The sequence below is a fragment of the Lissotriton vulgaris genome, chromosome 5 (assembly GCF_964263255.1).
Source record: "Lissotriton vulgaris chromosome 5, aLisVul1.2, whole genome shotgun sequence".
In the NCBI taxonomy this organism is placed as follows: Eukaryota; Metazoa; Chordata; class Amphibia; order Caudata; family Salamandridae; genus Lissotriton; species Lissotriton vulgaris.
The window spans coordinates 103,473,274-103,500,725 of record NC_141693.1 but is presented as its reverse complement, the minus strand read 5'-3'; the positions used below and the strand labels follow the sequence as shown (position 1 = coordinate 103,500,725).

The following is a 27,452-nucleotide window of genomic DNA, read 5'->3' as shown; positions in this document are numbered from 1 at the left end:
TATATGTTCATCCTGTTTATCCTACGTCAACACTTTTCCTTATCCTTCCACTCTTTCTCTTCTTACTTCCTATTTGCCGTCCTTTTCTCAATTCCTCCTGATTATTTCTTCAACATTGTCATTCCTCTTTTATTCCGAGTCTTTTCTATTCTCTTTTTTCATCCAAGTTCCCTTACCTCTCTGTTTTCTTACTTCGGTGATTTAGCTTCATATTCTTCTCTATTAATGTCATAATTTGTTTTCACTTATGATGTTATTGTTTTAATTATGCATTTTACCTGCCTTACATTTATCTACTGTTTAAGACTTTTCGTATATAATTAGCGTATTTTTACTTATTTCACTTGCATTTTTACTCACATATATCTCCTGCTAGGATGTTCTTATATTATAGTTGATGTACAATTCTCTTCTTTATTTGCTCTGCTATTTACTATACTTGTTCTCTTCCTTCTATTCTCTCCCTCTTTTTTATCTACAATACTCTTTTTCTATTCTCTCACGCTCCTCTTTTTCTTATTTCTGTTAGTCGACTTCATAGTGTAATCAAATGCAGGTATACGTTATTCTTTAACTATGTTGTAACTTTTTATAATATGTATTATATTCACTTAATGCTATATGCTGGTTAGCTTTTTTGTACATAATTACACTGTTATTATTTTTTCTACTATTGTTGCTTAGTATAGATATTACTCTCGTTAGTATATTATTACTCCATTCTGCATTGAAGTACTCTCTTCTTTATCAGTTTAGGAATTGCATTATAATAATGTTTTCCGGGTTATTTGCTCCTTGCTTTTCTTATTATCAGTCGCTGTATTTTAGTATTGGGCTAATCTTTTTTACCCACTTATGCTCCTAGTACGGGTCCCTTACTTGCTTCTTCCACGTTCTCCCTTGCATGATATGGGTCTTTTTTAGACCTCCCCTCCTGCCTCTTCTCTCTCTCCTTTCTATTCTATTTTCATCTCTTCTTTTTCTTTCTTTCTCCTGGTTCTCCCACATGGATGCTCCCACAGAATTTCTTTTGATTAAAAGTTGGTCCCTTATATTTTTCACGTTCGTTCTTTTTCTGTTATCAGTGTTGTCTTCTTTTGATCCCTGCTTTCATACATGCCAGGTTTAAATGTGTTATCCCTTAATGTTAAGGGTTTGAATCACCCGGTGAAAAGGTCTAAAATCTTGGATTACTGTAAGTCCCTCTCTGCAGATTTAGTTCTTTTTAAGCATGGGCGAATTTTGCGAATCTCGCGTTCGCGAATTTTGCGGATTTGCGAACTCGCAATCCGCAAAATCCGCGAATTCTCGCGAATTTGCGGATTTTTTTTTTTTGTGTTTGCGCGGGTTTCTGCCAGTTCGCGAGGGTTTTGTACACTTTCGCAAATTGCGAACTTACCTGTCGGGTCGCAAGTTTCGCGAACTTGTTGTTTCTACGTGTCCAGCCTGTTTGGGACACTCTTCTTCATCACTGCCACTCTCTGTCACCACTGCCACTCTCTGACTACTCATGCCACCCTCTGGCCCACCCATGCCACCCTCTGTTTCATCACAGCACCCTCTGGTTGTCCAGTCAGTGTACATTATTGTGGCAACGCAAGCACACCTTCCCTGCCTCAAGTGACCTGAATTAATTTGGGGCTGATTAATGTGTCACAGAATATTTTTTTAGCTGGCACCTGCTTCCTTAGTGCTTCCTGATTAGTGATCTTTTGTACTTGCTAAGTGCTTTCATTGTTGCAAAATTAGTTACAACACCTGCCCTGCCCCAACTGACAATAATGAATTAGGGGCTGATTAATGGATTTGAACTTCCAGCCTGGCTCCTGCTTGTCTCCCTTAGCTGTAATTCAGGACCTTTGTGGCATATGTGTAACTATTCTGAGGTTCAGAGCAGGGTCACATAATAGTTGCAACTGGCAACTGAACTCTGGAGGGGCCCCTCAGGAAGCACTACAGGAAATGGCTACTAATGATGAGCCTGAACTTTTGAACCTGGTAAGTAGTTTCAGTTTTGCTAAAATCGTATTTCTGCAATTTTGCACTTATTCGCGGGGCGCGAAGTTGTACTGGGAAGCCGCGAACTCACGCGAACAGTGCGAGCAGTGCGAGCAAAATCCGCTGCTCGCGGATTTGCGGATTTTGCGGGAGATTCGCGAATCTCGCGGATTGCGAATTTACCGAAAATCCGCAAAATCCGCGAGCGAAACGGATTTTCCGCCCATGCTTAGTTCTTTTTCAAGAATCCAAGATCACTAGCAGAGAAGCGCTGTTTTTGAAGAAGGAATGGGTGTCTGATGTTTCATGTTCCGATGCCTCTGGCAAACGGAATGGAGTTGTTACGTTAATTTCAAGGAATTCCGGTCTATCAATTCTCTCTTCTGAGCATGATTCTGAGGGTCGTTGGCTCTTATCTAAATTGTCGGATGGACAGCATGATTTGTATGTTATGAATATTTACGCTCCGAATGTTGATGATCCAGCGTTTTGGAAATCCATTACTAAAATTTTGCATAATACCCCACATGCTGGCAATCTCATTGTTGGTGGCGATTTTAATTTACCAATGGACCCTCTTTTAGACAGGAATTCTGCATTTCAGTTTCGTCCTCCTAAAGCACACAAACAAATGCTTAACATGTGTTCCATTTCTCATCTTCACGATATCTGGCGTCTTCATAATCCCACTGGTAGTGATTTCTCTTTCTTCTCCTCGCCGCATTCCTCCTTTTCTCGTATTGATTATCTCCTAGTTCATTCTTCTCTTGTCTCCTCTTCTTCTTCTCCGCTTATACACCCCATTGTCATCTCTGATCATGCCGCGGTCACTTTTACGCTATCTTCCTTTACTCCTAAACCACGTGGTCGTTCATGGAGATTAAATACTGAAGTGTTACATGACTCCTCTCAAGTGGCGGAATTTTCTACGGATATAGATACTTTTTTCCGTGAAAACGAGAACTCTGTTTCTTCCCCAATAACTCTTTGGGATTCTTTTAAATGTACTTTTCGGGGTCAAGTCATTAAATGTATGTCCAAACGTAATTCGGCTATTAAAAAAGAGCTTACTGACTTATCATCTGAAATCAAAACTCTAGAAGCTTCCTTTCGACACACCAAAGATCCGAATAGTCTACAGCAAATAAAGCTCCTAAAATACAAATATAATACAATTGTTACTAAAAGGGCTCATATTGGTGTCCAAGCACAAAAGTCCAAGAAGTTACTTTTGAAGAATCGGGCTGGGAAACTTTTGGCTGCTACCCTAAAATTTCAAGATTTCTCTTTTAAGTCCTCGCAAATTTCTTCTATTACAGATCACACGGGCTCTAAAAAGTTTCAAACGGAGGAGATTCTTGAAGTTTTTCGTGATTTTTATAACAAACTATATACCCCCTCTAACCAATCCTCTTTTGACAAGTGTCAAGATTTTTTAAAATCGATTCCGATTCAGTCAGTCTCTGAGGAAGATCGCTCCATCCTGAACGAACCTATTTCTCCCGAGGAAATTGTTGCTGCGATCAAGGCCACCCGTTCTGGGAAAGCCCCTGGCCCGGATGGATATCCAATATTATTTTATAAAACCTTTCTTCCGTTGCTTGTCCCTAGGTTACACTCTGTCTTTAATTCTTATGTTCAGGATGGCTCTGTTTCTGGTACGGCTGCTGAAGCCACCATAGTTGTGATCCCGAAAGAAGGGAAGGACCATTCGGATCCTAAAAACTTCCGGCCTATTTCGCTCCTAAACATGGAAGCAAAGATTTTTGCTAAAATTCTGGCTAAGCGTTTAGAATCTTTTATTCCCCTCCTTGTACATCCCTCCCAAACTGGCTTTGTTAAGGGTCGTCTGGCAATGGACAATATCCGCACTTTCTGTCATATTATCGGTGCTGCCAAACGGTCCCAACTCCCGGCCGCGGCCTTGGCCCTTGATGCAGAAAAGGCCTTTGATAAGGTCTCTTGGCCATTCCTTCGAGCTGTCCTCTGTACACATAACCTTGGAGATTCTTTCACTAATATGGTAATGTCTTTATATTCCCAACCTAAAGCTAACATTAGAGTCAATGGTGCTACGTCTTCATTTTTTAATCTTTGCCAGGGCACTAGACAGGGTTGTCCCCTATCCCCACTCTTATTTTTATTATCTATTGATCCTCTTCTTCGGTTGATTGATTTACATCCTAATATTAAAGGTTTTTCTTTTGGTTCTCACTGTCTCAAGACTGCCGCATACGCTGACGATGTTCTCATTTTTTCAGATGATATCGCCTTGGCCATTCCTGCTATTTCTGACACCATCTCCTTGTTTTCAACGGTATCGGGATATACTCTAAACAAAGATAAGACGGAGATGTTCCCTTTAAATGCCTATTGCTTTCCTGCTCATATGGGTTTGGCTGGTTTTAAATGGCAGTCTACACATCTCAAATATCTGGGAATTTATTTCTGTTCTACTCTGCATGCCACCGTTGCTTATAATGAATCTCAGACTATTACCAAAGTACGTCATCTTCTGGATACATGGTCTCCAAAACATATTTCATGGTGGGGTCGTTTACAAACCCTTAAAATGATGATCACGCCGATTATCAATTTCGTCTCATCCATGTTGCCGCTTAAACTGTCTGATTCCTTTTTTCGAGAAATTGATGCTCTCACTTCTAAGTTTTTATGGAATGGCAAACGAGCTCGATTAGCATATAAATATTTACGTCGACCTTGTGATATGGGTGGATTAACTTTCCGGACTGGGAGAAATACCAGATTGCTTTCTTGGCCTCTCAAGGTGCTTTTTGGTTTTCTCCTCCAACTCGTCATGTCCCCTCTTGGATACTCATAGAACAGGAATTAGCATCACCTTTACCACTTGCCTTTCTCTGTACTACATCCACTTTGCATATTCTGTTTTCCCGCTCTATCATTATTGATACAATTACTGCGATTAAGAAATTAGATAGGAAGATGGCAATTCCTTTGCATAAAACTAGGTGGTCTTCTATCTGGAGAAACTCCAAAATCAAGATTACTATTTCGCCCGCCCTCATGTCTTACTGGGCTGCAAAGGGAATCTCTCTTGTCCAACATTTATATAGTGATTCTGGTGATCCGTTACCTTTCTCTACCTTGGCACATGTACACTCTTTAACAAATCTTGACTTCTATACCTTTCTTAAAATCAAGGTTGCTGTTTCTAAAACTCGTCTTCACCCCTCCTCCTCCACCACTTCGCTTTTCCACATTTGACTCAAAGCTGGTCATGTTGCTTCCAAAATTTATAAGTTTTTGTCTTCCACTTCGCTTCCTGATCAGGCGGTGGCACAACAAAAATGGTCGCGCCATTTTGATCACAACATCACAGATCATATCTCATCCGAAGCTTGGCAATCCATTGGTAAATTGGCTCTCCGTAATAAAATAGCTCCTTCCCTAATGCAATCTAAATTTTTCTCGATCAATCTCCTCCATTGGACGCCTGCGCGTCTTCACTCGCTCAACCTTAAAGACGACGACCTTTGCTGGAGTTGCGGCTTGGTGACTGGTGATTTTCCACATATGTTTTATCATTGCTCCTTACTTAAACCTTTCTGGGACCTTATTCAGCAACATTTATCCCTTATTTTTAATATTGAGCTCCAACTTTCCTTTCCTATAGTCTTACTAGGCCCCTTGGCTGCTCCTACTCCTCTTCCTTTAGACCCGATAGAACTACAACTGTTAGATCTTCTCTTAACTGTAGCGGTTAAAATCATTCTTATGGAATGGAAATCCTTTTCGTCTGTCTCTTACCATACGTGGTGGGCGTGGGTATCCTTCCTACGCAGTGCCCACACCTCAGTAGATCTAGCACACCTATCGCCTTCCATCTCTAAAGGGGTTTGGAAAACCTTGGATGATTATATGGAACTCTCCTCGAAAGGGTTAGTACCTCAATTCCCTGTTGATTCGTCTGTCTAATTGTTGTTTGTTCTTTGTGTTACAATGGGTCGCTCATGTGGGAATCCTTCTTTTTTCTCTTCTTTCAGCTTTCCTGTCCTCTCATCCCGTTCTTTCTTTCTGCTGTGTTTTTCTCCCTTCTTTCCTTTTTTCTTTCTTTTCTTCTACCTCCTCCCTTGTCCCCATCCTCAATTTAGAGAGTGATGCGTTTTGCTTTTGTTCACTGACAGCCTATATTGGTTCATATTCTCAACTTCGCATTGATTGTCTTTTTTAATTTTATTTACATCTATTTTACTTACTTCTTGAGTGATGTATATTCTCTCTTTTTTACTTATGTCAGATTGTATCACCTCTATTGTACTTGGTTTTTATTACTTGGATCATTATCTCTCTCAATAAAATCTTCTTGAAATTAAAAAAAAAATCTGTAAAAGAAACCAGTTGTAAATGGATAGGTAATGCCCACTTTAGTAAAGTTTGCTTTATCTCCCTACACTATTCCTGGTGCTAAACCTGAACCTCTGATGGAAAGCGAAGATGTAAAAGTATGCTGAACAAAATATGCGTATAATTAATAACTTGCATAACCAATGCCCTCACACGGTCCCAATTTAAAAGTATTTCTAATTTAAACATACATAATTATGCATGTTGTAGTGTACATGCGCAAGAGCATAGTATAGCTGATTTTCACAAGTTTTGTGAAGAAATTCTTACTTACTCGGTATATTGCATCCAGTGAATATTTTTACAGTATGTATAACACGTTTCTATTCATGTTGTAAAATGCCTTTTTCCATACGCAGAAATGTCTTTTTAGTGGTTGCCTTAACTTGTTAGCAGCACCCGGTAGAAACGGTGCACTTTCCAAGGAATTTGCTCCTGGGCACTTAAGGTGTGGATTAGTTATGCAGATAGGTGTTGGAAATGCATTGCAGAATGTTTGTGACGACTCACAGTTAAAAATGTGTGTCTCTTCACCTAATTTAAATTACTTGGCTCCCAGTCACTTCTATGACACACCTAGATATGCCCACTTCATTAACCTACCTAACAACGTTGGAGCCTTCTCACAAAGGGAAATTCAGTAGTAAACGTGAGTATACAAACTGAACTTAACTTTGTTTGCTCTGCCAGGAATTGTCAAAGGGATTCGTGACAGGAGTACATGCATTCACAAGTGCAATTTTCTTTGCAAACTTGTGGAAAAATCCACAATTCTAAATCTCACTGAGGAGCTGCGAAGTGGGTGTTCCAGGGTGTGGTTTGCTTTGGAGGCCTGGGAACCTCCCCTTTCCACCCTATAAATGATTGTAATTTCTTCCAGGAGAGGAAGGGGAGCAGGTCACGCCCACATTTTGGGAAGGGATTTCCCTGTGAAGAAAAAAAAGTGTGTGTAAGGAATAGGAGCCTCCAGAAATTGTCAAATGACATTCAAACTAGCATGTCTCGCTCAGCTTTCATTTATAATAGTTTGAACAGTGATCAACAATGATGAATACCAATAAATAGTACATTTGCACCTACACGTAGACATAGATTTAAATCTGTGGCTGCGGATTGTTGGAAATTGGGTTACTGGCTAAGGAGGGGGGGGGGGGTAAAACCCTACTCAAGCAGCAACCACAATCTCTGTCAGGGTGAAACACAAGCTAACCCCAAATTGACAATCTACTTGGAAAGTCTGGGTGGGATAATTACAGGAAATAGTGGTTTGAAGAAAGATGCTACATGTTAATAAATGTACGAAGTCATATCAAATAGTTTTCTCAATTTTTTAAACTATCTATAAAACCTATCGATTTTTGGCCAAGTGTATGAAATGCTCCATTCCACCACCACTGTTACACCAGGGTTTCTAGCAGAAAGGGCCTCCCTCTGCATAGAGAAGGTTGGACATGCCTGGCACACCAAGAACGTTTTGGAATATTTCGTGGTGCTACAGAACTGCCTGGAAGACTTGTGAAAGGCCAAATGCAATAGGCAGTCTTTGAGTTTTTTGGATTGATTCAGGAGAGGCACTTAAGAACTATGGGCCGGATGTAGGTCGGTCGGTAACGGCCGAAAATCGGTATTTTCGGCCGTTATCGACCGAGATTCACAAAATGGTATGTAGGCCCACATATTTTACAGATTCGGTAAATTTACCGATCGGTAAATTTACCGATTCTGTAAAATACCGAATCGGTATTTTTACCGATTCGGTAACAATGAGATGTAGGTGGGACTCTTCTGAGTCCCACAAGCCTTACAGAATCGGTATTTTACCATGAAATCCAACTTCATGGTAAAATACCGATTCCGGTGTGCATGCACACCTGTGCCATATGACAGGCAGGCCTGCCCTTAGGGCAGGTATGCCTGCCACATTGCCCCCGAATCTTTTTTGGGGGTGCTAGAGGGTGTCAAAGTGACACCCCCTGCACCCTTGTCAAAATCGGTATTTACCGATTCGGTAAATACCGACCGGTAATGCCCCATTCATTCCTATGGGCTTCAAAGCCCATAGGAATGAATGGGGCATTACCGGTCGGTATTTACCGAATCGGTAAATACAGATATTTACCGATTCGGTAAAAGGAACATCTGGATGTTCCTACATATCCACCCCTTAGATTTACCGATTTTTAATTACCGAATCGGTAGAATTCGGTAATTAAAAATCGGTAAATCTATTTTACCTACATCTGGGCCTTAATGGGGTTTATTTCGCTTTTTAGGCATTTTCTTTGAAAACCAGTGCTTTGGAATGCATTATTTGACTCCCTTTGTTCACATTTTTATCACCAAGCACATTCCCTAACACCTCCTTAGATGGACAGGTCTTCACTCACTTCACTCACTTTGCTCATTTGCTCTAGGTCATTTCAATCAAATTCTACTTTTTCAGGCTGCTCCATTGCTTACTTGCCTACAGCAGTGAGTTCGGTCATACATTTGCACCATTAGCAGCTAGACATTGCTTGCCATTTCACCTGGCCATTATGCTAATTTTTTTTCTCTAAGTTCTACTTGCTGATTTTGTACTGATTGCCCTTCAATCAAGTGGGTAAATACTATTTTGAGTGCAATGAGGATGAACTATATGGGATTGGTCTAGAGTGCAGACTGGTGTTTGTCCTGACTTTCTGATGGATGCATCTGCCAGTGGATTCCTCACCTTGTGAATATCCCCTTGCGTCAGCAACATTCGGAAATTCTTTTTGTAGCTACGCGTCGACGTGGACGACGTCACAGGGGCACGGCATCGCGCGCGACTCCGCTGACATCACCGACTCCATAATAGGCCCACGCCGGCGTGATGACATCAGTTCCCTTTTTTCCGAGTCATCGACGCTAATGGTTTTCGAGGGATCCTCTGTTGCTGTTTAGTAACTTTGTTACTGTTTGTTCTTTTCGGTGTCTTCTTGCTTCTTTGTCTCCTGTCGAGATGTCCACGATGACATCCACGATGAAGACCGGATTCAAGCCGTGCGGAGAATGCGGCAAGATGATGTCGATTACGGATCTGCACGTGTGCTGCGATTGTTGTTTGAGTTCGGACCATGACGTTGAAGAATGTTCTTCTTGTAGGAAGATGAATCCCAAGGCACTTCCTGAGAGGGAGGCAAAGCTCCTTGTTGCCAAGTTGAAGGACAAGAAGGACAAGAAGAGATCGAGGTCACGGACTCGACGGTCGAGGTCTCGTTCGAAGTCACACTCGAGGTCGTCTTCGGCGCATGCTTCAAGGTCATCAAAAAAGAAGCACAAGAAGAGAAGTCATGAGTCTCGTCATCACTCTGGGAAGGACTCGGGCTCGAGACCGAAGTCGCAGGTGAAGTTGCTTCGCAAGGATGAGGTGACTCCGACTCCGGAAGCTCAAGTCTCCGAGGTTGAGGCTTTGCCTGCGGATTCGCCGGTTCATTCACCGAAGCCGGTGTCGAATCCTTCTCCGGTTCCATCTCATTCACCTGTCCAGGAGGATGAGGGAGAAGAAGAAGAAGAAGGAGAAGAGCCTGAGGTAGAGGTCGAAGTCGAGAAGACTCTGCTTCCTCAAGAGCAACCTGTGGGCTTTTATCCAGCTTTTCCGGCTCCAGGTCAGGACCCTACTCAGTTCCTGAATGCTATGTATGAAGTGTATTCCAGGGCTATGTACCCCTCTGGTGCACCGGTTGGTCCCACAGGTCCATTGGCATATAATCTGGGTATTCGCCAGGCATACGCTCCTGCGCCTTTCATGCCATTTATGCCGGCTCCAACGTCGCCTTGGCATTACTCTGCGCCGCCGAAGCCTTCGCCGCCGAAGCCTTCGACGCCAAGACCTTCGACGCCGATACCCTTGACACCGATGCCGAATCCGATCCGACCTCTTGTTCAGCGGTCTGGCACTCTGGCTTCGAGTTTGACGCCGGCTCAGGCGGAGTCGGTTCCGGATCCGTCGACGTCATTCCTGAAGGAGAGGTCGAGGCGTGAGGCCCAGAGGCTTCTGGAAGAGCAGAGGTACCGCAATGCATATATAGAAGAGGGTGAGCTGCAGGATTCGGAGGATCTTTTCGACGATCTAAGAGAGGCTAGTGGCCTTGAGCTGTCTCCTGATTGGGAATTGGCCTCTGTTTCTGACTCCCCTTCTAAGGATGTGACACCTTATCACGTAGTTATAAGGAAGGCTGCAGATTTGTTGAATATAACTCTACCTACTGCAGAGTATAAGTCCAATATTCTAACAGAGGTACTTCATTCACCTTCCTCTGTTGTCGAGCCAATGCTCCCTTTCAATGATGCTTTGGCGGAGCCTATATCAGAAGTGTGGAAAAGATCGCTTACAGCCCCTCCTGTTTCGAGGGCTGTTGCGAGAAGGTACAGGGGGGCACCTGGTGACCCGGACTTTTTATCCACGCACCCCTTACCAGAGAGCTTGGTTGTGCCGGCTGCCTGCTCTAAAAAATCTGCGGGCGCTTTTCCTCAGGTTCCTGGGGATAAGGAATCGAAGAAGCAGGACCAGGCTGCGAAAAAAGTATTTTCCTCGGCAAGTATGGCGCTCAAATCAACAAATGCTACTTGTCTTATGGGATGCTATATCCATGCATTGATGGATTCCGTCAAACAGCTGGTTCCAAAGCTTCCTGAGGAGGATAGGAAGGACTTTCAAGAGGTGATTGCTGACACTCAGGCTGCTGCTAGGCAGGTCATTCAGAGTGGGCTGTACACTGCTGACTCGGTGGCAAGAGTGATGGGATCTTCAGTGGCCACCAGGAGAGCTGCATGGCTGAAGTCCTCCGAATTCTCTGCGGATGTCCAGGCTGCCTTGATGGATTTGCCCTTTGATGGGTCAGGTTTATTTGGGAAAAAGGCTGACGCCGCATTAGAGAGGTTTAAGGACAGCAGAGCGACAGCAAGATCTTTGGGCCTACAGTCCAGGGGTACTGTGGGAAAAAGATTCAGAGGATTTGGCAGGTCTTCCTTTCGGACCTACAAACAGTCGCAACAGCAGCAGCAGCAAAATACGCTGTACAAGTCATACAGGGGCAGGCAAAGAGCACGTCTTAAAGGTCGTCAAGCTTCCTCCTCCTCTTCCTCTCCCTCTACCCACCCCCCTCCCAACACAGCAAAGCAGCCCTAGATCCGCCATTCCGGATCATGCGGGTCCAGTGGGGGGCAGGCTTACCTATTTTCTAGGGGATTGGGAATCGGTTATGTTGGACCTATGGGTTCTCAATCTCGTGGAGAATGGGTATGCACTTCCCTTTCAGGAATTTCCTCCCAACTACCCTCCTTGCCAAGGCTTTAGCTCAGAGGACCATCTGCTGCTCCTGCAGGAGGAAGTCCTAGCGTTGCTAAGAAAAGGCGCAATAGAGGTGGTTCCGGGGCAGGAAAGGGGTCAGGGATGCTACTCCCGGTATTTCCTGATTCCCAAGAAGGATGGCAGACTTCGTCCAATCCTGGATCTCTGGATCTTGAACCTTTACCTGAAGCAGGAAAAGTTCAAGATGCTCACCCTTGCAAAGGTTCTTCAGGCTTTGCTGGAAGAAGACTGGATGGTGTCGATCGACTTGCAGCATGCGTATTTTAATATCCCGATCTTGAAGTCGCACAGGAAGTATCTCCGTTTTACGGTGGGGTCGCAACACTACCAGCTTGCGGTCCTTCCGTCAGGGATTCCAGTATTCCCTTATCTGGACGATTGGCTAATCAAGGAGAAATCTCCAGAGAAAGTGCTCCATCATTTGCAAGTCACAACTCAGTTGTTGTACAGGTTAGGTTTTTCGATAAATGTACCCAAATCTCACCTGGTGCCCTCACAGCGCAACCTGTTCATTGGTGCGGTACTGGATACAACTGTATGTCGGGCATTCCCTCCTCCACAGCGGATTCGCGACATACAGGAAATGATCCCGTTATTTCACAATGGAGCGGTCGTTCCAGTCCTGAAGGCCCTCCGTCTGCTCGGTCTGATGGCTTCCTGCATTCTGCTGGTCAACCATGCACGCTGGCACATGAGGGCACTCCAGTGGTGCCTCCGCAGGCAGTGGTTTTAACACAACGGAGATCTCCGGGAGTCTATCAGGATCTCCAGAGAAACTGCGGCGGATCTGTCTTGGTGGAGCGTGGAGGGCAATCTGTCTCAATGAAAGCCTTTCCAACTGCCTCCATCGGTGGCCACGATAATAATGGATGCATCCACTCTAGGGTCGGGTGCTCATCTGGGGGATCTGGAGATCAAGGGTCTTTGGTCTCCAGAGTAAAGGTTGCTTCATATCAACCTTCTGGAATTGCGGGCGATTCGTCTGGCGCTCAAGGCCTTCTCCCTTCCCTTCGCGGTCGGTCGGACCACACCACCGCGATGTGGTATGTCAACAAGCAGGGAGGAGTGGGGTCGAAGTGTCTCTGCGTCTCTGGTCCTGGGTTCAGGACTATCAGATATGTCTGATGGCAAATCATCTGGCCGGAGTTCTGAACGTGCGTGGGGACAATCTCAGTCGGCGATTTTCAGCAGATCACGAGTGGAGGCTCCATCTGGAGGTGGTTCGTCACGTCTTTTGGACTTGGGGGACTCCTCAGGTGGACCTGTTCGCCACTCACGAGAACGCGCGCTGCCCGTCATTCTGCAGTCTCCAGTTTCCGATGCAGGGAGCACTGGGAGATGCGTTTTAGTTGAGTTGGGACAACTCCTTTACGCGTTTCCTCCCATACCCTAGATTCCTAGGGTTCTGAGGAAGATTCGCCAAGACCGGGCCCAAGTCATATTGATCGCCCTGGATTGGCCAAGAAGGGTGTGGTACACGGATCTTCTCCACCTCTCCTCGTGTCCTCTGCTCCGTCTCCCTCTCAGGGCAGATCTCCTCTCTCAGATGGAGGGGCAGGTTCTACACCCCCACCTCCAGACCTTACACCTTCATGCCTGGAGATTGAACGGAGCAACCTGAATTCCTTTTCTCTCCCGCACGATGTGGTGAATTTCATTTTATCGGCTAGGCGTACCTCCACCAAGTCAATTTACTCTTATAGATGGTCTAAATGAGTTGCTTGGTGTGGGGAGAAGTCCATCGATCCTTTGAGGGCTCGTTTATCTGATATACTTCAGTTTGCGCTTTCCTTGGCTCAGCAAGGGTTTGCGGTTGCTACTATCAAGGGTTATTTATCGGCATTATCGGCATTTCTCTGTTTGCCGGATCAGCCATCTTTGTTTAAATCACCTATTGTTTTGAGGTTTCTAAAAAAAGGCCTTTCGAATAAATTCCCTCCTACTCCCTTTATTGTACCTCAATGGGACTTGAATCTTATGCTCACTTTTTTAATGGGTTTGCCTTTTGAACCACTGCACAAGTGTCCCTTGAGGCTGATGTCTTTTAAAACGGTCTTTCTTGTCGCAATTATCTCGGCAAGGAGGGTAAGTGAGCTTCAAGCTCTTAGTTGTAAGCCCCCATTCTTGTCCATTCATGCTGAACGAATGGTACTCCGGACCAGGGCTGCTTTTCTGCCGAAGGTGGTAACTCCCTTCCATCTAGGGCAGTCCATTACCCTCCCTACCTTCTATCCTCCCCCTCACCCTTCCAAGGAGGAGGAGAGACTTCACCGCTTGGACCCGAAGAGGGCGGTGAGCTTCTACCTCAATAGGACTAAAGTCTATTGTGTGGATGACCAGCTCTTTGTTGGATTTGCTGGCTGCAAGAAGGGGAAGGCGGTGCACAAGCGCACGCTATCGAGATGGATTATTCTGTGCATTAAGATCTGCTACGCCTTGGCGGGTAAGGAACCTCCAGAGGGTATAAGAGCTCACTCTACTAGGGCAAAGTCTTCTACATCTGCTTTGTCCAGGGGTGTACCTGTAGAGGACATTTGTAGAGCGGTGACTTGGGCCTCCCTCCACACTTTCGCGAAGCATTGCTGCTTGGATTCCGAGGTGAGGAGGGATGGCCACTTTGCACGCTCTGTCCTCCAAGATTTTCTGGTATAGGAGAGTGGACACCCTCCTCCGGGAGTGGGGACTGCTGTGGGACTCTATTCACAAGGTGAGGAATCCACTGGCAGATGTATCCATCAGAAGAACAAGTTACTTACCTTCGGTAACGCTTTTTCTGGTGGATACAGTATCTGCCTTTGGATTCCTCACTGACCCACCCGCCTCCCCGTTGTCCACTCGTCTATGCCTGAATAACTTTGTTAATATTTTTATTGTCAAAGGAAATGTTTTATTTCAATTTCTTTCCTGCATTGGTTTCACACTTTGGGGGACATTAGGATCGCGGACGGACTTGCGTCCGTCCGCGACCCCAGAGCAGGAGGGAACCTCCGCATGGCATGCGGAGTTCCCTCCTGTGCAATTAGGATGTGACCGCAAGGGTTGCGGTCACATCCTCTATTTTTAACATTGCTGCGGGTGGAGCTTCAAGCTGCACCCGCAGCAATGTTAAAAACGCACGCATTGCATTTGTATGTAGAAAGTGGCAGGCACTGCGCGGTGCCTGCCGCTTACTGCATACAAATGCAGGGGGGTACCATAGGTACCCCCCATGTGCAACCCCCACCCCCCTTCACCTAGGGGGCCCGCAACGGGCCCCCGCAGTGAAGTTACACATGCTTTTCCACGGCGGAAAAGCCGCCGTGGAAAAGCATGTTTCCATGCACATCCTAATCTGGCTGACGGTGTCTGAGAGACACTGTCACCATATTAGTGCTTTTCCGCCGCGGTTGTAAGTCAACCGCGGAGGAAAAGCTGCGGACGGAAACCAGGACGCACCAGCCATCCTAATGTGGCTGTGGGTCTTGGTGGGTCCGCAGAGGATTTTCCGCATCCTCCAGGCCAGCGGTCGCTTCCACCGGCCCGGAGGATGCGGAAAATCCTCCATCCTAATGAGGCCCTACGTGTGGTATATTGACATTTGTGTACTGTATATACTATGTATATATCTACTGTTGTCGGTCCGTCTGTGTGCCTCGAAGGCACGGAAAAAAGGGCGGAACTGATGTCATCACGCCGGCATGGGCCTATTATAGAGTCGGTGCCGTGCCTCTGTGACGTCGTCCACGTCGGCGCGAAGCTACAAAAAGAATTTCCGAATGTTGCTGACGCAAGGGGATATTCACAAGGTGAGGAATCCACAGGCAGATACTGTATCCACCAGAAAAAGCGTTATCGAAGGTAAGTGACTTGTTCTTCTGGTTAAATCTCTACTGCAGCGGCTCTTAGCCTGTGCTCAGGTTACCCCTGGGTATCACCAAGGCCTAATTGGGAGGTCTGTGACTGCTTAGAAAATGAAATTACATTAACAGATTAATAAAGTGTGTATAAATAAAGAAGCAAAATGTAAAATCGAACATTTTAAAATTTCATGTAAATGTTAAGGAATTTGAAATTGTAGACTAAAAATTAAGTTGGTATCCTCAGATTGACTTGTAGCCGCAAGTGCATCAAACAGAATAGTATATGGACATTGGGTGTCCTCAAAATAATTTAGGAAAGTTCCAACTTTCCCATTAAATTTTCTTATTTATATTTGTTTTTATATTTGTGAATTAAATAAAATATTTCACCATTTGTGTGTTTGTTTCTGTATTTTGTGTATTGTTTTATGGTTCAAATCATCGAGATTTCTTAAGCTGAGGTCCCTGGCCTTCCCTAATGATGCAGTGGAGGGGTTACCTGTTCCAGTAATGATTTAGTGAGGGTCCACGAAAGTCAAAAGGTTAAGAACCACTGCTCTAGTGGGCAGCATTCCACTACACGTTTCCTAATGCATGACTTATAAGCAGTGACTGCTCATCCGCTAAGACAGAGGATCGTCGCCCCACTGCCAGGAAGCAGCGAAAGAAAGGAAAAAATAAAATGATAATAACATTACGTTATTATCATTTTATTTTGTCCTCCTGCTGTTGCTGTGTACGTGAGGGGGCGGGCTGCAGGGGAGGAGTGGTAGAACACTCCTGTGCGCAATAGTGATGTGCACCTCCCTATTTCCCATGCAGGCTGCATTACAGCCTGTATGGAGAACATGCCCACCCCTCCAGCTCCTGAACTCAGACGTATCACAACGCTGCATTGCTATGTTGTGCTTAGCTACGGGGAGCGTGGGAGCCCTGGTGCCTACTTCCTGTTTCTCACAAGAAGCCAGGAAGAGGGCGGGACGGGACGCAGGAGAGACGGCAGTGGCTGGCCAGGTAAGTGCTATAGTTTTTTTTTACATGATTACCCCCCTCCCCCCCCCCCCCCCCCCCCCCACACACACACACTTAGCCCCCACGCGACTGCTTATAAGTGCATTTTTAATGAGGCAGCTTTGGGTTTTCTAAGCCATTTGTGTATTTCTATTTTTTTTTAACATCCTATGATATAAAGAGTCAAGCTAACAATATAATTCATGTATTACTAACATGCCTACGTTTTCTCCACAGCTGGTGAAAACCAAGACTTCAAAAATAAGTGACTTGTCAGACTATGTCAGGTGAGATGTTTCACTCTTTATAGTCAAATCTTGTAACTTCTTAACATATTTTGATTATTCACTTTCATTCCCCTGTGCCGTGTTTGACCATTAATAATCATAATTCTTTTTCACCTTTTATTGATATGAGGGGCCTCTTTCCAGCAAGGCTGGGTCAAAAGGAATTGCTATTATGGGACAGTTGCACCAAACATAAACTTGCTAACGCAGTAAGAATATGATTACCAAGGATCACACAACTGGTAACAAATGAATATGGCTAGATTGTGATGATCCTCTTGATTCATTGGCTGGACACAGCACTGATCCACTTGATTGTTTCTGTCACTCATACCACCTATCCCCCCTGCTGCACGTACAAATGCATTACTAACAGAATATCGAGAACAGAAATATTGTGTGGAGAATTATGTCAAAAATATTGAGGACCAAAATATTAAGAAGGTAAGTGCAAATAGGTAAGTATAGATTTGCTAATCTTAACTTCACATCTACATACCATGAAGATATATATATAATGTCAAGGTACATATTTGTGGAGTTATATATAGTAAAACTTTGCTTACACATAGAAACTTACATTCACAGTATCTGTTTCCTCAATATACTTGACACTATATTTTGGTCCACAATATTTTGGTTTCAGATATTCTGTCTAAATACCCTTATGAACATCATTCTGCCCAGCTTATTCCAAAAATTACACCCAGCTATCACCAGTTATCTTATTACAAAATAGAGTTTGAAGGAGTAGGATCACTATTGCCCCTCAAACTTGCCAAATTTGAGGTTAGAGGAGGGGGAAAGCACCAAGTTTACACTGGTAAAGTTACCTCTGGCTTAGCTAGTATAAACCTCTCCTGAGGTTACCTGTCCGCCAAACAGCTGCCTGGTCAGTGACGATCGTCCCATCCTTTTAAGGGTGGGATAACATCTATAATTTTCTCTGCATGGCATGGCAAATGTAGGCAGGGAAATTGCAGAATGCACAGAGAAAGGTTTGGGTATATTTATGTTTCACTAAGAGAAAACAGAATGCCTCTTTTGGAACTTGTTTACTCTGAGCTAGACAGTTTGCAGAGCAAATGCTTTAAATGTGGTGCCCCCTAGCCAACCTTTCAGTGCTGTGATGGCAGCTGCAGCTACAGTAACTCCCTTCACATCGCAGAGATTCCTGCCAGGCAGATGGAGATCTTTAAAAAGGGTGGAATGGTGCTCTGACCTCCAGGGTCTAAGAAAGGATCAAACTCTTGTGAAACAGCCGCAAGATGCCATGTTTGGTTCTACATAGAACATTGAAATAGCCAAATTAAATCAAACCCTACTGCGACAAGGACTGCTTGATCATTGCTTTTCAAATATTTTCAATTTAGGAAATGTAATCTTGTTTTGTTTTGTAGTCTTATTATTTCTTACCCTGCCATCTTACACTCACTCCTAGACTGCTGGCAGGATGGAAATAAATTCCATGAAAGAATGTTGTCACTTGGAAAGAATTTTGAAGCCACCATGCTCAAAGATAGCTCTACTTCCTTAAATGCGCGTCACCATCAGCCACCACCCCTTCCTGGTTTTCCTCCCGATGAGGCAAGTGGCAGGCATCAGGTTCTGTGGTTTTTCTCCTTTTGAGGCGGTGATGTCTTTTTGCTGTCTCCTCTTTCTTACAGGGAGAATGGGGCATGTTTTTTATTGTGCGTTGTCATTTACAACAGATTTAAAACTATGCACGCTGTTTTAGGAAGCTAACTCCCACACTGTTTACCTCTAAAACAACTTGTGGATCCGCCATTTGTGGTATTTGTGCAGAAATTAAGCTGCGATTACTGAAAAGCCATCTACTGTTAGTGTCCAATAGGGTTCATCACAGTACAGAAACTGTCGTAATTAAATAATGAGGATGTGGTGCTGAGTGCAATTACTGAGTCAAAAAGGCGTGTCCAAGTAAGAAGATTTCCTCCTCCATTCAAAGGCCTTTTACTGCTCAGACAGGAACGTGAGTGTCCAAGCATGCACTTGGGAGTACATCTTGAAGCACAAGGACCAGGTTACAAATCATGAGGTCCTGTGGTACCATTGATCAATTCACACTTGATTCACTTCTAATGACACTTTAGAGGAGTTCTTCTGCCTCGACAGGCCACAAAACAAGCTCCAGATAGATCATCTTAGATTTAGTTTAAATCCCCCAGTGAGGCTGGTAGGTCCTTCCTCAAATCTCCTATTTCAGAGGTCTAGTCTGTCTTCCTTCAAAGCTCTTGTACCACTAAATCAGGCCTTTCAGTTCCTGGGATCTGTGATTCAGCTGGTGAAATCCTGATATACCCCCAACATACTCCATGTTATTGAAATTCCATAGAAAAATAATCCACAAAAAGACTTGTAAATCCAAATTGGTTCTTGCTGTGGCTCCAGAGCCTACTGAGGAAGCCTCTTCTGGGATTCATGGCATTTGACCTCTACAGAACAGAGAAAACATATAGAGCTCATGTCCATTTTTGGACCTGAAATCCTTCCTTCCTTTTGGAGTACACCTGGGCGTTACCACTGCAATGTTTTACTTAAACACTCAAGGATGGTTTATTGTTCTCTGCAGTCTACCCATTCTAATCTGGGACTGCTCCTTGGACAACAACATTCACCTAGTAGTGTTTTATCTTCAGAGGAAGAGAAGTGTAGAGGTTGAATTTCTCCCCAGATGACAGTACACCACACGAATGGGATATACATTTTAAAATTATTTTCTCTATATCCAAAAGCGTGGGGCTTCCTGTGAATAAATGTCTTCACAGCAGAAATCCACTCATAATGTCTGGAGTTTGCATTCCGTCTGGGAAAGGGGACAAAGACCTATCAATGAACAAACATAATGAGGTAGCTGAAAAATGACCTTGATTATGCTCATTTGAGATTTTGTGACTGTGCCCTTAAGAGAGATATTTACATCCTTGAAAGACATCCTCGGTGATGTCTTTTATTTATCCAGTATTGGGGTATCTTTCATAGATTCACATGCCTGAATCATTCCCCGTCACCGAGGCGGGAGTCCCACAGTAAAATACAAAAGTAGTGCCATAAATAAATAATAGTAGTAGGCTAAAAGAAAAAGCCTAAGGCCTAAATCTTAGTAGCCTATCTACATCCTTATAGGAAAAAAACCAAAAGGTTAGCTCTAACCAATCAGCTACCAGCACTCTCTAGAACACTCTCAGCAGAGGCAGTTCTCCTCAGATTTTCTTAGCACAACTGGGGAGTAAGTATCCCAAAATCATAGAGAACTGACTTGACGGGGAGGAGGGTGGGTGCAGTGTATCTATGAAAGATACCAATACTGGATAACTGTAGTTACAGGTAAGTAACTTGTTTTCTTATCCAGTGTTGGGGTATCTTTCATAGATTCACATGCCTGAATCAGAGTTGCAAGCAGTAAACCAATTGTACTGTCGTTTGGGAATGGTGGGAGACAAATGTTGGTAAACTCCCAGACTACATCCATAAGAGTGAAACAAGTGTAAGGATCAAGCTTTGGGAAATCAATAGTCATCTTAAAATACATTATGAGATATAATACATGAATATATAAGTATAAATATATATATATATATATATATATATATATATATATATATATACTTATGCAGGGTGTCTAGAAAGCAAATTAACATATAATCTGTGAAACATAGTAGCATGAATAGGAAAATCAGCACAACAGCACAGAAAAGAAAAAGACTATCGGAATCTGACCTTAGTGAAAAAGATGGCGTAGGACGACCTGTCCAACCGCTGCATCTTCCTGCTGTGCAGATTGAAGGCAGTAATGCCTTGTGAACATGTGGACATTTTTCCAAGTCGCAGCACAGCAGATATTTTCCAGAGTCACTCCAGCAAACAATGCTGTAGAAGCTGCCAAAGTTCTTGTAGAATATGCCTTGGCTCTTCCTTATAGATGTTTGTTGGCCTTTTCATGGCAGAAATGAATAGTAGATGCAAGCCATCTGGCGATTGTAGCCTTTGTCACTGCAGTTCTAAGTGTTGCTTGACCATAGGCCACTAACAGTTGGTTTGAACGTCTGATATCTTTAGTCTTCTGTAGGTAGAATTTTAAACAGCGCTTAACATCCAAAGAGTGTATTGCTCTTTCAGCTTGACTGGATGGATTCGGAAAGAACGTTTTTGACCTTACTGGTTTATTCAGATGAAATTGTGACTGTACTTTAGGAATGAATGTAGGATTCGTTTGAAGAGTTATGTAGTCCTGAGTAAAATGTAAAAAAGATTCCGTAATAGTGAACGCTTGGATTTCACTAATCCTTCTTGCAGAAGTCAGAGCCCGTAAAAGGGCAACCTTCCAAGTGAGGAATTTAAGATCTGCTTTGTGTATCGGTTCAAATGGAAATTTCATTAATTGTGCTACAACGGTGTTGAGTTCCCGAAATCAGGAGCCATCCGTGGGTCTGGATGAACCACTGGCCTATGTCCTGTGATAACATTGTTGTGGTTGGATGAAACTAAAAAGGTTGTCAGAACTCTTCCCCCTAGGCAGCCGTTGTTTTCTTTACCAGCGGGCCAAGACGGTTGTCACTACACTAATGCTGGGCTGATCCCCCCCCCCCCCCTTGCCTCATCGGCTCTCCGTTTCACTAACCTAGGGGCTGTTCTGACAACTTATCACACAACTGCAGGTTCCTTCCTAGGTCGTAGATTCTATCTCCTCGCTCCAGGAACTGTCGGGTCCGGGAAGAACTCCTCAGATTCGTCAGGTACCACAGCACGGCCTCTCTCCGCAGTCAGGATTTCTCGATGGTCGGTCAATACAACAGGCTCCACCAATCCGGGTTGCACCTTCCGACAGTGTACGGAATGGATCCAATTCTTCTGGTTGGTGACTCGGACGGCTTTTCTCGTCGCCAGCAGAACCTGCTCAGGACTACACCACCTTGGCTGTAGACTGCTCTACCTCTCGAATGATTTTATAAGGACGAAATCTCCGGGTTGGAGATTATGGCCTTCACCTGTGGACCGGTCAGGGAGTGCTTCTCGAACCTTTTGATGAATAGAAACCAGACTGTCAGTTAATTGTGCCAAATAGTCATTCATTAAAACACAAGGTACATCATACACTGAGCTTGGCTTGGGCACTCCCCATATATTCATGGGACGCCCAAATACAATCTCATAAGGAGTAAGACCTGTTAGAGAGTGTGGTACTGATCTAATAGACAATAATGCCAAAGGCAAAGCATCTGGCCAAGTCAGAGAAGTAGAAGCTTGTATCTTTGCTATTTTAAGCTTCAAAATACCATTGTACTTTTCCACCAAGCCTGCTGACTGTGGGTGGAACACTGCATGGAATTTCTGTTTCTGATAGATACATCTGCCGTGTGGATTCCTCACCTTGTGAATATCCCCCTTGCGTCAGCAACGTTCGGAAATCTTCTTCGTAGCACGCCGACGTGGGCGACGTCACAGGAGCACGGCATCGCGCGCGACTCCGTCTGACGTCACCGACCCCATATCAGGCCCACGCCGGCGTGATGACGTCGGTTCCCTTTTTTCCGCGTCTCCGACGCTAACGGTTGTCGGGATCTTCAGCGATACCTAGTATCTTTCTGTTTAATAATTGTCACTGTTTCTCTCTTACGACTTGGTTCTTCTCCGGAGATGTCGTCGAGGAAAACAGGCTTTAAGTCATGTAGGTCTTGTGCCCGCATGATGTCCATCACTGACCCACATAAGGATTGTTTGTGGTGTCTTGGTTCGAGTCACGACGTCAAGAACTGCGATTCCTGTTTTAAAATGAATCCAAAGGCGCTTCGAGAGCGTGAAGCAAAATTGCTTTTGGCGAAAGTGAAACAGGACTCTGGACGACATTCGAGATCGACGTCACGAAGATCGAAGTCGAAGCAAAGGTCTCGGTCGAAGTCGGGATCGGCGTCGAGATCCAGAGCGGGTTCGAGGTCTGGAGAGGAGTCGAGGTCTAAAGCGAAGTCAAAGTCCAGAGAAAGATCTAGGTCTAGATCTAAGTCGGCTTCCGGACATGCTTCGAGCTCCTCGAGGAGAAAGCATAAGAGGAGGAAGCACAGTTCGAAACATCATTCGGAGAAGGAATCCTCTGACTCGAAGAGAAGGTCTCACAAACATCGTAAAGACTTTGTCTCTCCTTCGCCTGCTTTGTCAAGAGAAGGTTCTCCGGCGCCGGAGCCGGACCCGGAGCCGGTTTCCTCGGAGCATGAAGAAGAAGAAGAGGTGACTCCTCAAGAACCGGCTTCAGCGGAGACTCCTGTGATCCCAGAAGGTCAGGGTGAGGATGTGTCGGGGCGGCCTCCATTGCAACATCCGGTAGGTCCGTACCCTTCCTTTCCTGGTCCTGGACAGGATCCCTCGCATTTTCTCAATGCGATGTTTGGAGTTTATTCTAGGGCAATGTACCCCACTGGAGCGCCTGGTGGCCCCATGGGTCCATTATCGTACAATCTGGGTATTCCTCAGTCGTACGCCCCTGCTCCATTTATGCCTTTCTTGCCGGCGCCTCTTTCACCATGGCTCGGTACGGCTCCACCGAGGTCTTCGACTCCGCATGCGGCTTCGCCGACTCCGGATCAACCTCGCAGTCGAGATCGAGGTACCACACCTGTTCATGACTCTCGTCCTCCTGCTCCGGCTCCTCGATCGACGTCGGAACCGGCTCCGTCGGAGTCGTTACCGGATCCGTCGACTTCGATTCGTTTGGAGTGGTCGAGGCGAAGAGCTCAGCGTCTTCTCGAACAAAAGGATGATGAAAGTTCTGATGTGGAAGAAGGCGAGCTTCCTGAACATGATGATGATTTCGATGAGCTTCGGGATGCTAGTGGTCTGGAGCTCTCTCCCGAGTGGGGTCTGCCTTCGACTTCTGATGCACCATCAAGGGACGTGGCACCCTATCACGTGGTTATTAGGAAGGCTGCTGACCTTCTTAGCTTAAAGCTGCCCACAGTGGAGTACAAGCCCAACATCCTCACAGAAGTCTTGCATTCTCCTTCTTCGATTGTGGAGCCTACACTGCCATTTACTGATGCCTTGACGGATCCAATTAAGGAGATTTGGAAGAGGCCGTTGTCTGCTCCTGCAGTTTCAAGGGTTATTGCAAGGCGCTATAGGGTGGCTCCTGATGACCCTGCATTTCTTTCTACGCATCCATCTCCGGAAAGTCTTGTGGTTCAGGCGGCTTGCTCTAATAGGGCTGCAGGCTCTTTCCCTCAAGTGCCAGCTGACAAAGAGTCTAAGAAATTAGATCAGTCTGCGAAGAAGACTTTCTCTTCTGGGAGCATGGCTCTTAAGTCATCAAATGCTACTTGCCTTTTAGGTAGATATGTGCACGCGCTGATGGACTCAGTGAAGCAATTGACATCAAAACTTCCTGAGGAGGATAATAAAAACTTTAATGAAGTGATCTCTGACACTCAGGCTGCGGCCCGCATGGTCATTCAAAGCGGCATGGACACTGTGGATTCTGTTGCTAGAATTATGGGCTCATCCATTGCGACCAGGAGAGCCGCATGGTTAAAGTCATCTGATTTCTCAGCGGATGTGCAGTCTACATTGCTGGACTTACCCTTTGAAGGAACTGGCCTTTTTGGTAAGAAGGCTGATGTGGCCTTGGAGAGGTTTAAGGACAGCCGTGCCACTGCAAGATCTTTGGGTCTGCAGATGAGAGGGTCGACGACTAGAAAATTCAAGGGATTTGGTAAATCTTCTTTTCGTCCCTTCAAGCAGGGCCAACAACAACAACAGCAGCAGCAGCAGAACCCTCTATATAGGTCCTATAGAGGTAGACAGAGGGGTCGTGGACGTGGACGTCAAGTCTCCTCTTCCTCCACTTCCTCCAATAATGCCCAACCCCCACCCGCATCAGCAAAGCAGCCCTAGATCCACCATTCTGGATCATGTAGGGCCAGTAGGGGGTTGGCTTACTCACTTTCTACGAGATTGGGAATCGGTTACATCAGATCTTTGGGTTCTCAATCTCGTAGAGAATGGGTATGCACTTCCTTTTCAGGAGTTCCCTCCCAATTACCCTCCTTGCCAAGGTTATTGTTCGGAGGACCACCTGCTTCTCCTGCAGGAGGAAGTCCTGGCACTGTTTCGAAAGGGTGCAATAGAGGTGGTTCCAGAGCAGGAGAGGGGTCAAGGGTGCTACTCCCGGTATTTCTTGATTCCCAAGAAGGATGGCAGGCTTCGGCCGATCCTGGATCTCAGGATTTTGAACCTCTATCTCAAACAGGAGAAGTTCAAAATGCTCACCCTTGCTCAGGTTCTTCTGGCGCTGATGGAAGAAGACTGGATGGTGTCGATCGACTTGCAGGATGCGTATTTTCACATCCCAATCCTGAAGTCGCACAGGAAGTATCTCCGTTTTACGGTGGGATCGCAGCACTACCAGTTTGCGGTCCTCCCGTTTGGACTTACTACTGCGCCTCGAGTTTTCACCAAGGTGATGGCAGTGGTGGCTGCGCATCTCAGAAGGTCAGGGATTCCTGTATTCCCTTATCTAGACGACTGGCTGATCAAAGCAGAGTCGCCGGAGATGGTGCTCCATCATCTGCAGGAGACAACTCAGTTGTTACACAGGTTGGGTTTTTCGATAAACGTACCCAAATCTCACCTGGTGCCCTCCCAGCGCAACCTGTTCATAGGTGCAGTACTGGACACTTCTGTATGTCGTGCATTCCCTCCACCTCAAAGGATTCACGACATTCAGGAAATGATTCCTTTATTCTACAATGGAGCGGTTGTTCCAGTCCTGAAGGTCCTTCGCCTGCTCGGTCTGATGGCTTCTTGCATTCTGTTGGTCAGTCATGCACGCTGGCACATGAGGGCGCTCCAGTGGTGCCTCCGCAGGCAGTGGTATCAGCACAACGGAGATCTCAGGGAGTCAGTGAAGATCTCCAGGGAAGCTGCAGCGGATCTGTCTTGGTGGGGCGTGGAAGGCAATCTGTCGCAAGGAAAGCCTTTTCAACGGCCTCCATCAGTGGCCACAGTGGTCACGGATGCATCCACTCTCGGGTGGGGTGCTCATCTGGGAGACCTGGAGGTCAAAGGTCTTTGGTCTCCGGAAGAAAGGTTGTTTCACATCAACCTTCTGGAATTGAGGGCGATACGTTTGGCGCTCAAGGCCTTCCTCCCTTCCCTTCGCGGTCGTTCGGTTCAGGTCCTAACGGACAACACGACTGCGATGTGGTACATCAACAAGCAGGGAGGAGTAGGGTAGCAGTGTCTCTGCAGAGAGGCTCTGCGTCTCTGGTCCTGGGTTCAGGACCATCAGATTTGTCTGGTGGCAAATCATCTGGCCGGAGTTCTGAACGTGCGTGCAGACAGTCTCAGTCGGCAGTTCTCTGCCGACCACGAGTGGAGGCTTCACCCGGAGGTTGTTCATGACATCTTTCAGATGTGGGGGACTCCTCGGGTGGATCTATTTGCCACTCGCGAGAATGCTCACTGCCCTTCATTCTGCAGTCTCCAGTATCCGATGCAAGGAGCATTGGGGGACGCGTTTCAGTTGAGTTGGGGAGATCGACTCCTTTACGCGTTTCCTCCCATACCTTTGATTCCTCGGGTTCTGAGGAAGATTCGTCAAGACCGGGCCCAAGTCATATTGGTTGCTCCGGATTGGCCAAGAAGGGTGTGGTATTCGGACCTACTCCACCTATCCTCTCACCCGCCGCTCCGTCTCCCTCACAGGGCAGACCTCCTCTCTCAGATGGAGGGGCAGGTTCTACACCCCCACCTCCAGACATTACACCTTCATGCCTGGAGATTGAACGGGGCAACTTGAGTTCTTTTTCTCTCCCTCACGAGGTGGTGGATGTCATTCTCTCTGCCAGGCGTGACACCACTAAGTCCATTTACTCCTATAGGTGGACAAAATTTGTTTCTTGGTGCAGGGAGAGGGATATTGACCCTTTGAAGGCTCATTTGTCTAATATTTTACAATTTGCCCTTTATCTGGCACAGCAAGGTTTGGCTGTGGCCACGGTCAAGGGTTATCTTTCGGCCTTATCGGCGTTTCTATGTTTGCCGGATCAGCCTTCTCTCTTTAAATCTCCGGTGGTTTTGAGATTCTTGAGGGGTCTCATGAATATGTTTCCTCCTACTCCTTTTATTGTTCCTCATTGGGATTTGAATCTTGTGCTGACCTTTTTAATGGGTTCTCCCTTCGAACCCTTGCACAAGTGTCCATTGAGGCTTCTCTCTTTTAAAACTATCTTCCTCGTTGCAATCACCTCGGCAAGGAGGGTAAGTGAGCTTCAAGCTCTAAGTTCCAAACCCCCATTCCTGACCATTCATGCTGAAAGGATGGTTCTTAGGACCAGGGCTGTTTTTCTGCCTAAGGTGGTGACTCCTTTCCATCTTGGGCAGTCCATTACCCTTCCTACCTTCTATCCTCCCCCTCACCCGTCTAAGGAGGAAGAGAGGCTGCATCGCCTGGACCCTAAGAGGGCGGTGTCTTTCTATCTGGACAGGACTAAGGACTTCCGGATGGACGACCAGCTGTTTGTTGGCTTTGCTGGCTGCAAGAAGGGCAGAGCGGTGCACAAGCGCACTCTTTCCAGGTGGATAATC

At 45.6% G+C, this 27,452-nt stretch overlaps 1 protein-coding gene across 2 annotated transcripts in view; it reads left to right on the top strand.

Annotated features, from left to right (window-relative positions):
- Positions 1-27,452, top strand: part of LOC147710298 (protein CutA homolog) — a 308,574-nt gene that overhangs the window by 250,899 nt on the left and 30,223 nt on the right. For both annotated transcript variants that reach the window (XM_086920995.1, XM_086920994.1), the window contains exon 5: positions 16,807-16,856. In XM_086920995.1, the coding sequence (XP_086777121.1) occupies positions 16,807-16,856 (50 nt within the window). The remainder of the gene's footprint in view (positions 1-16,806; positions 16,857-27,452) is intronic.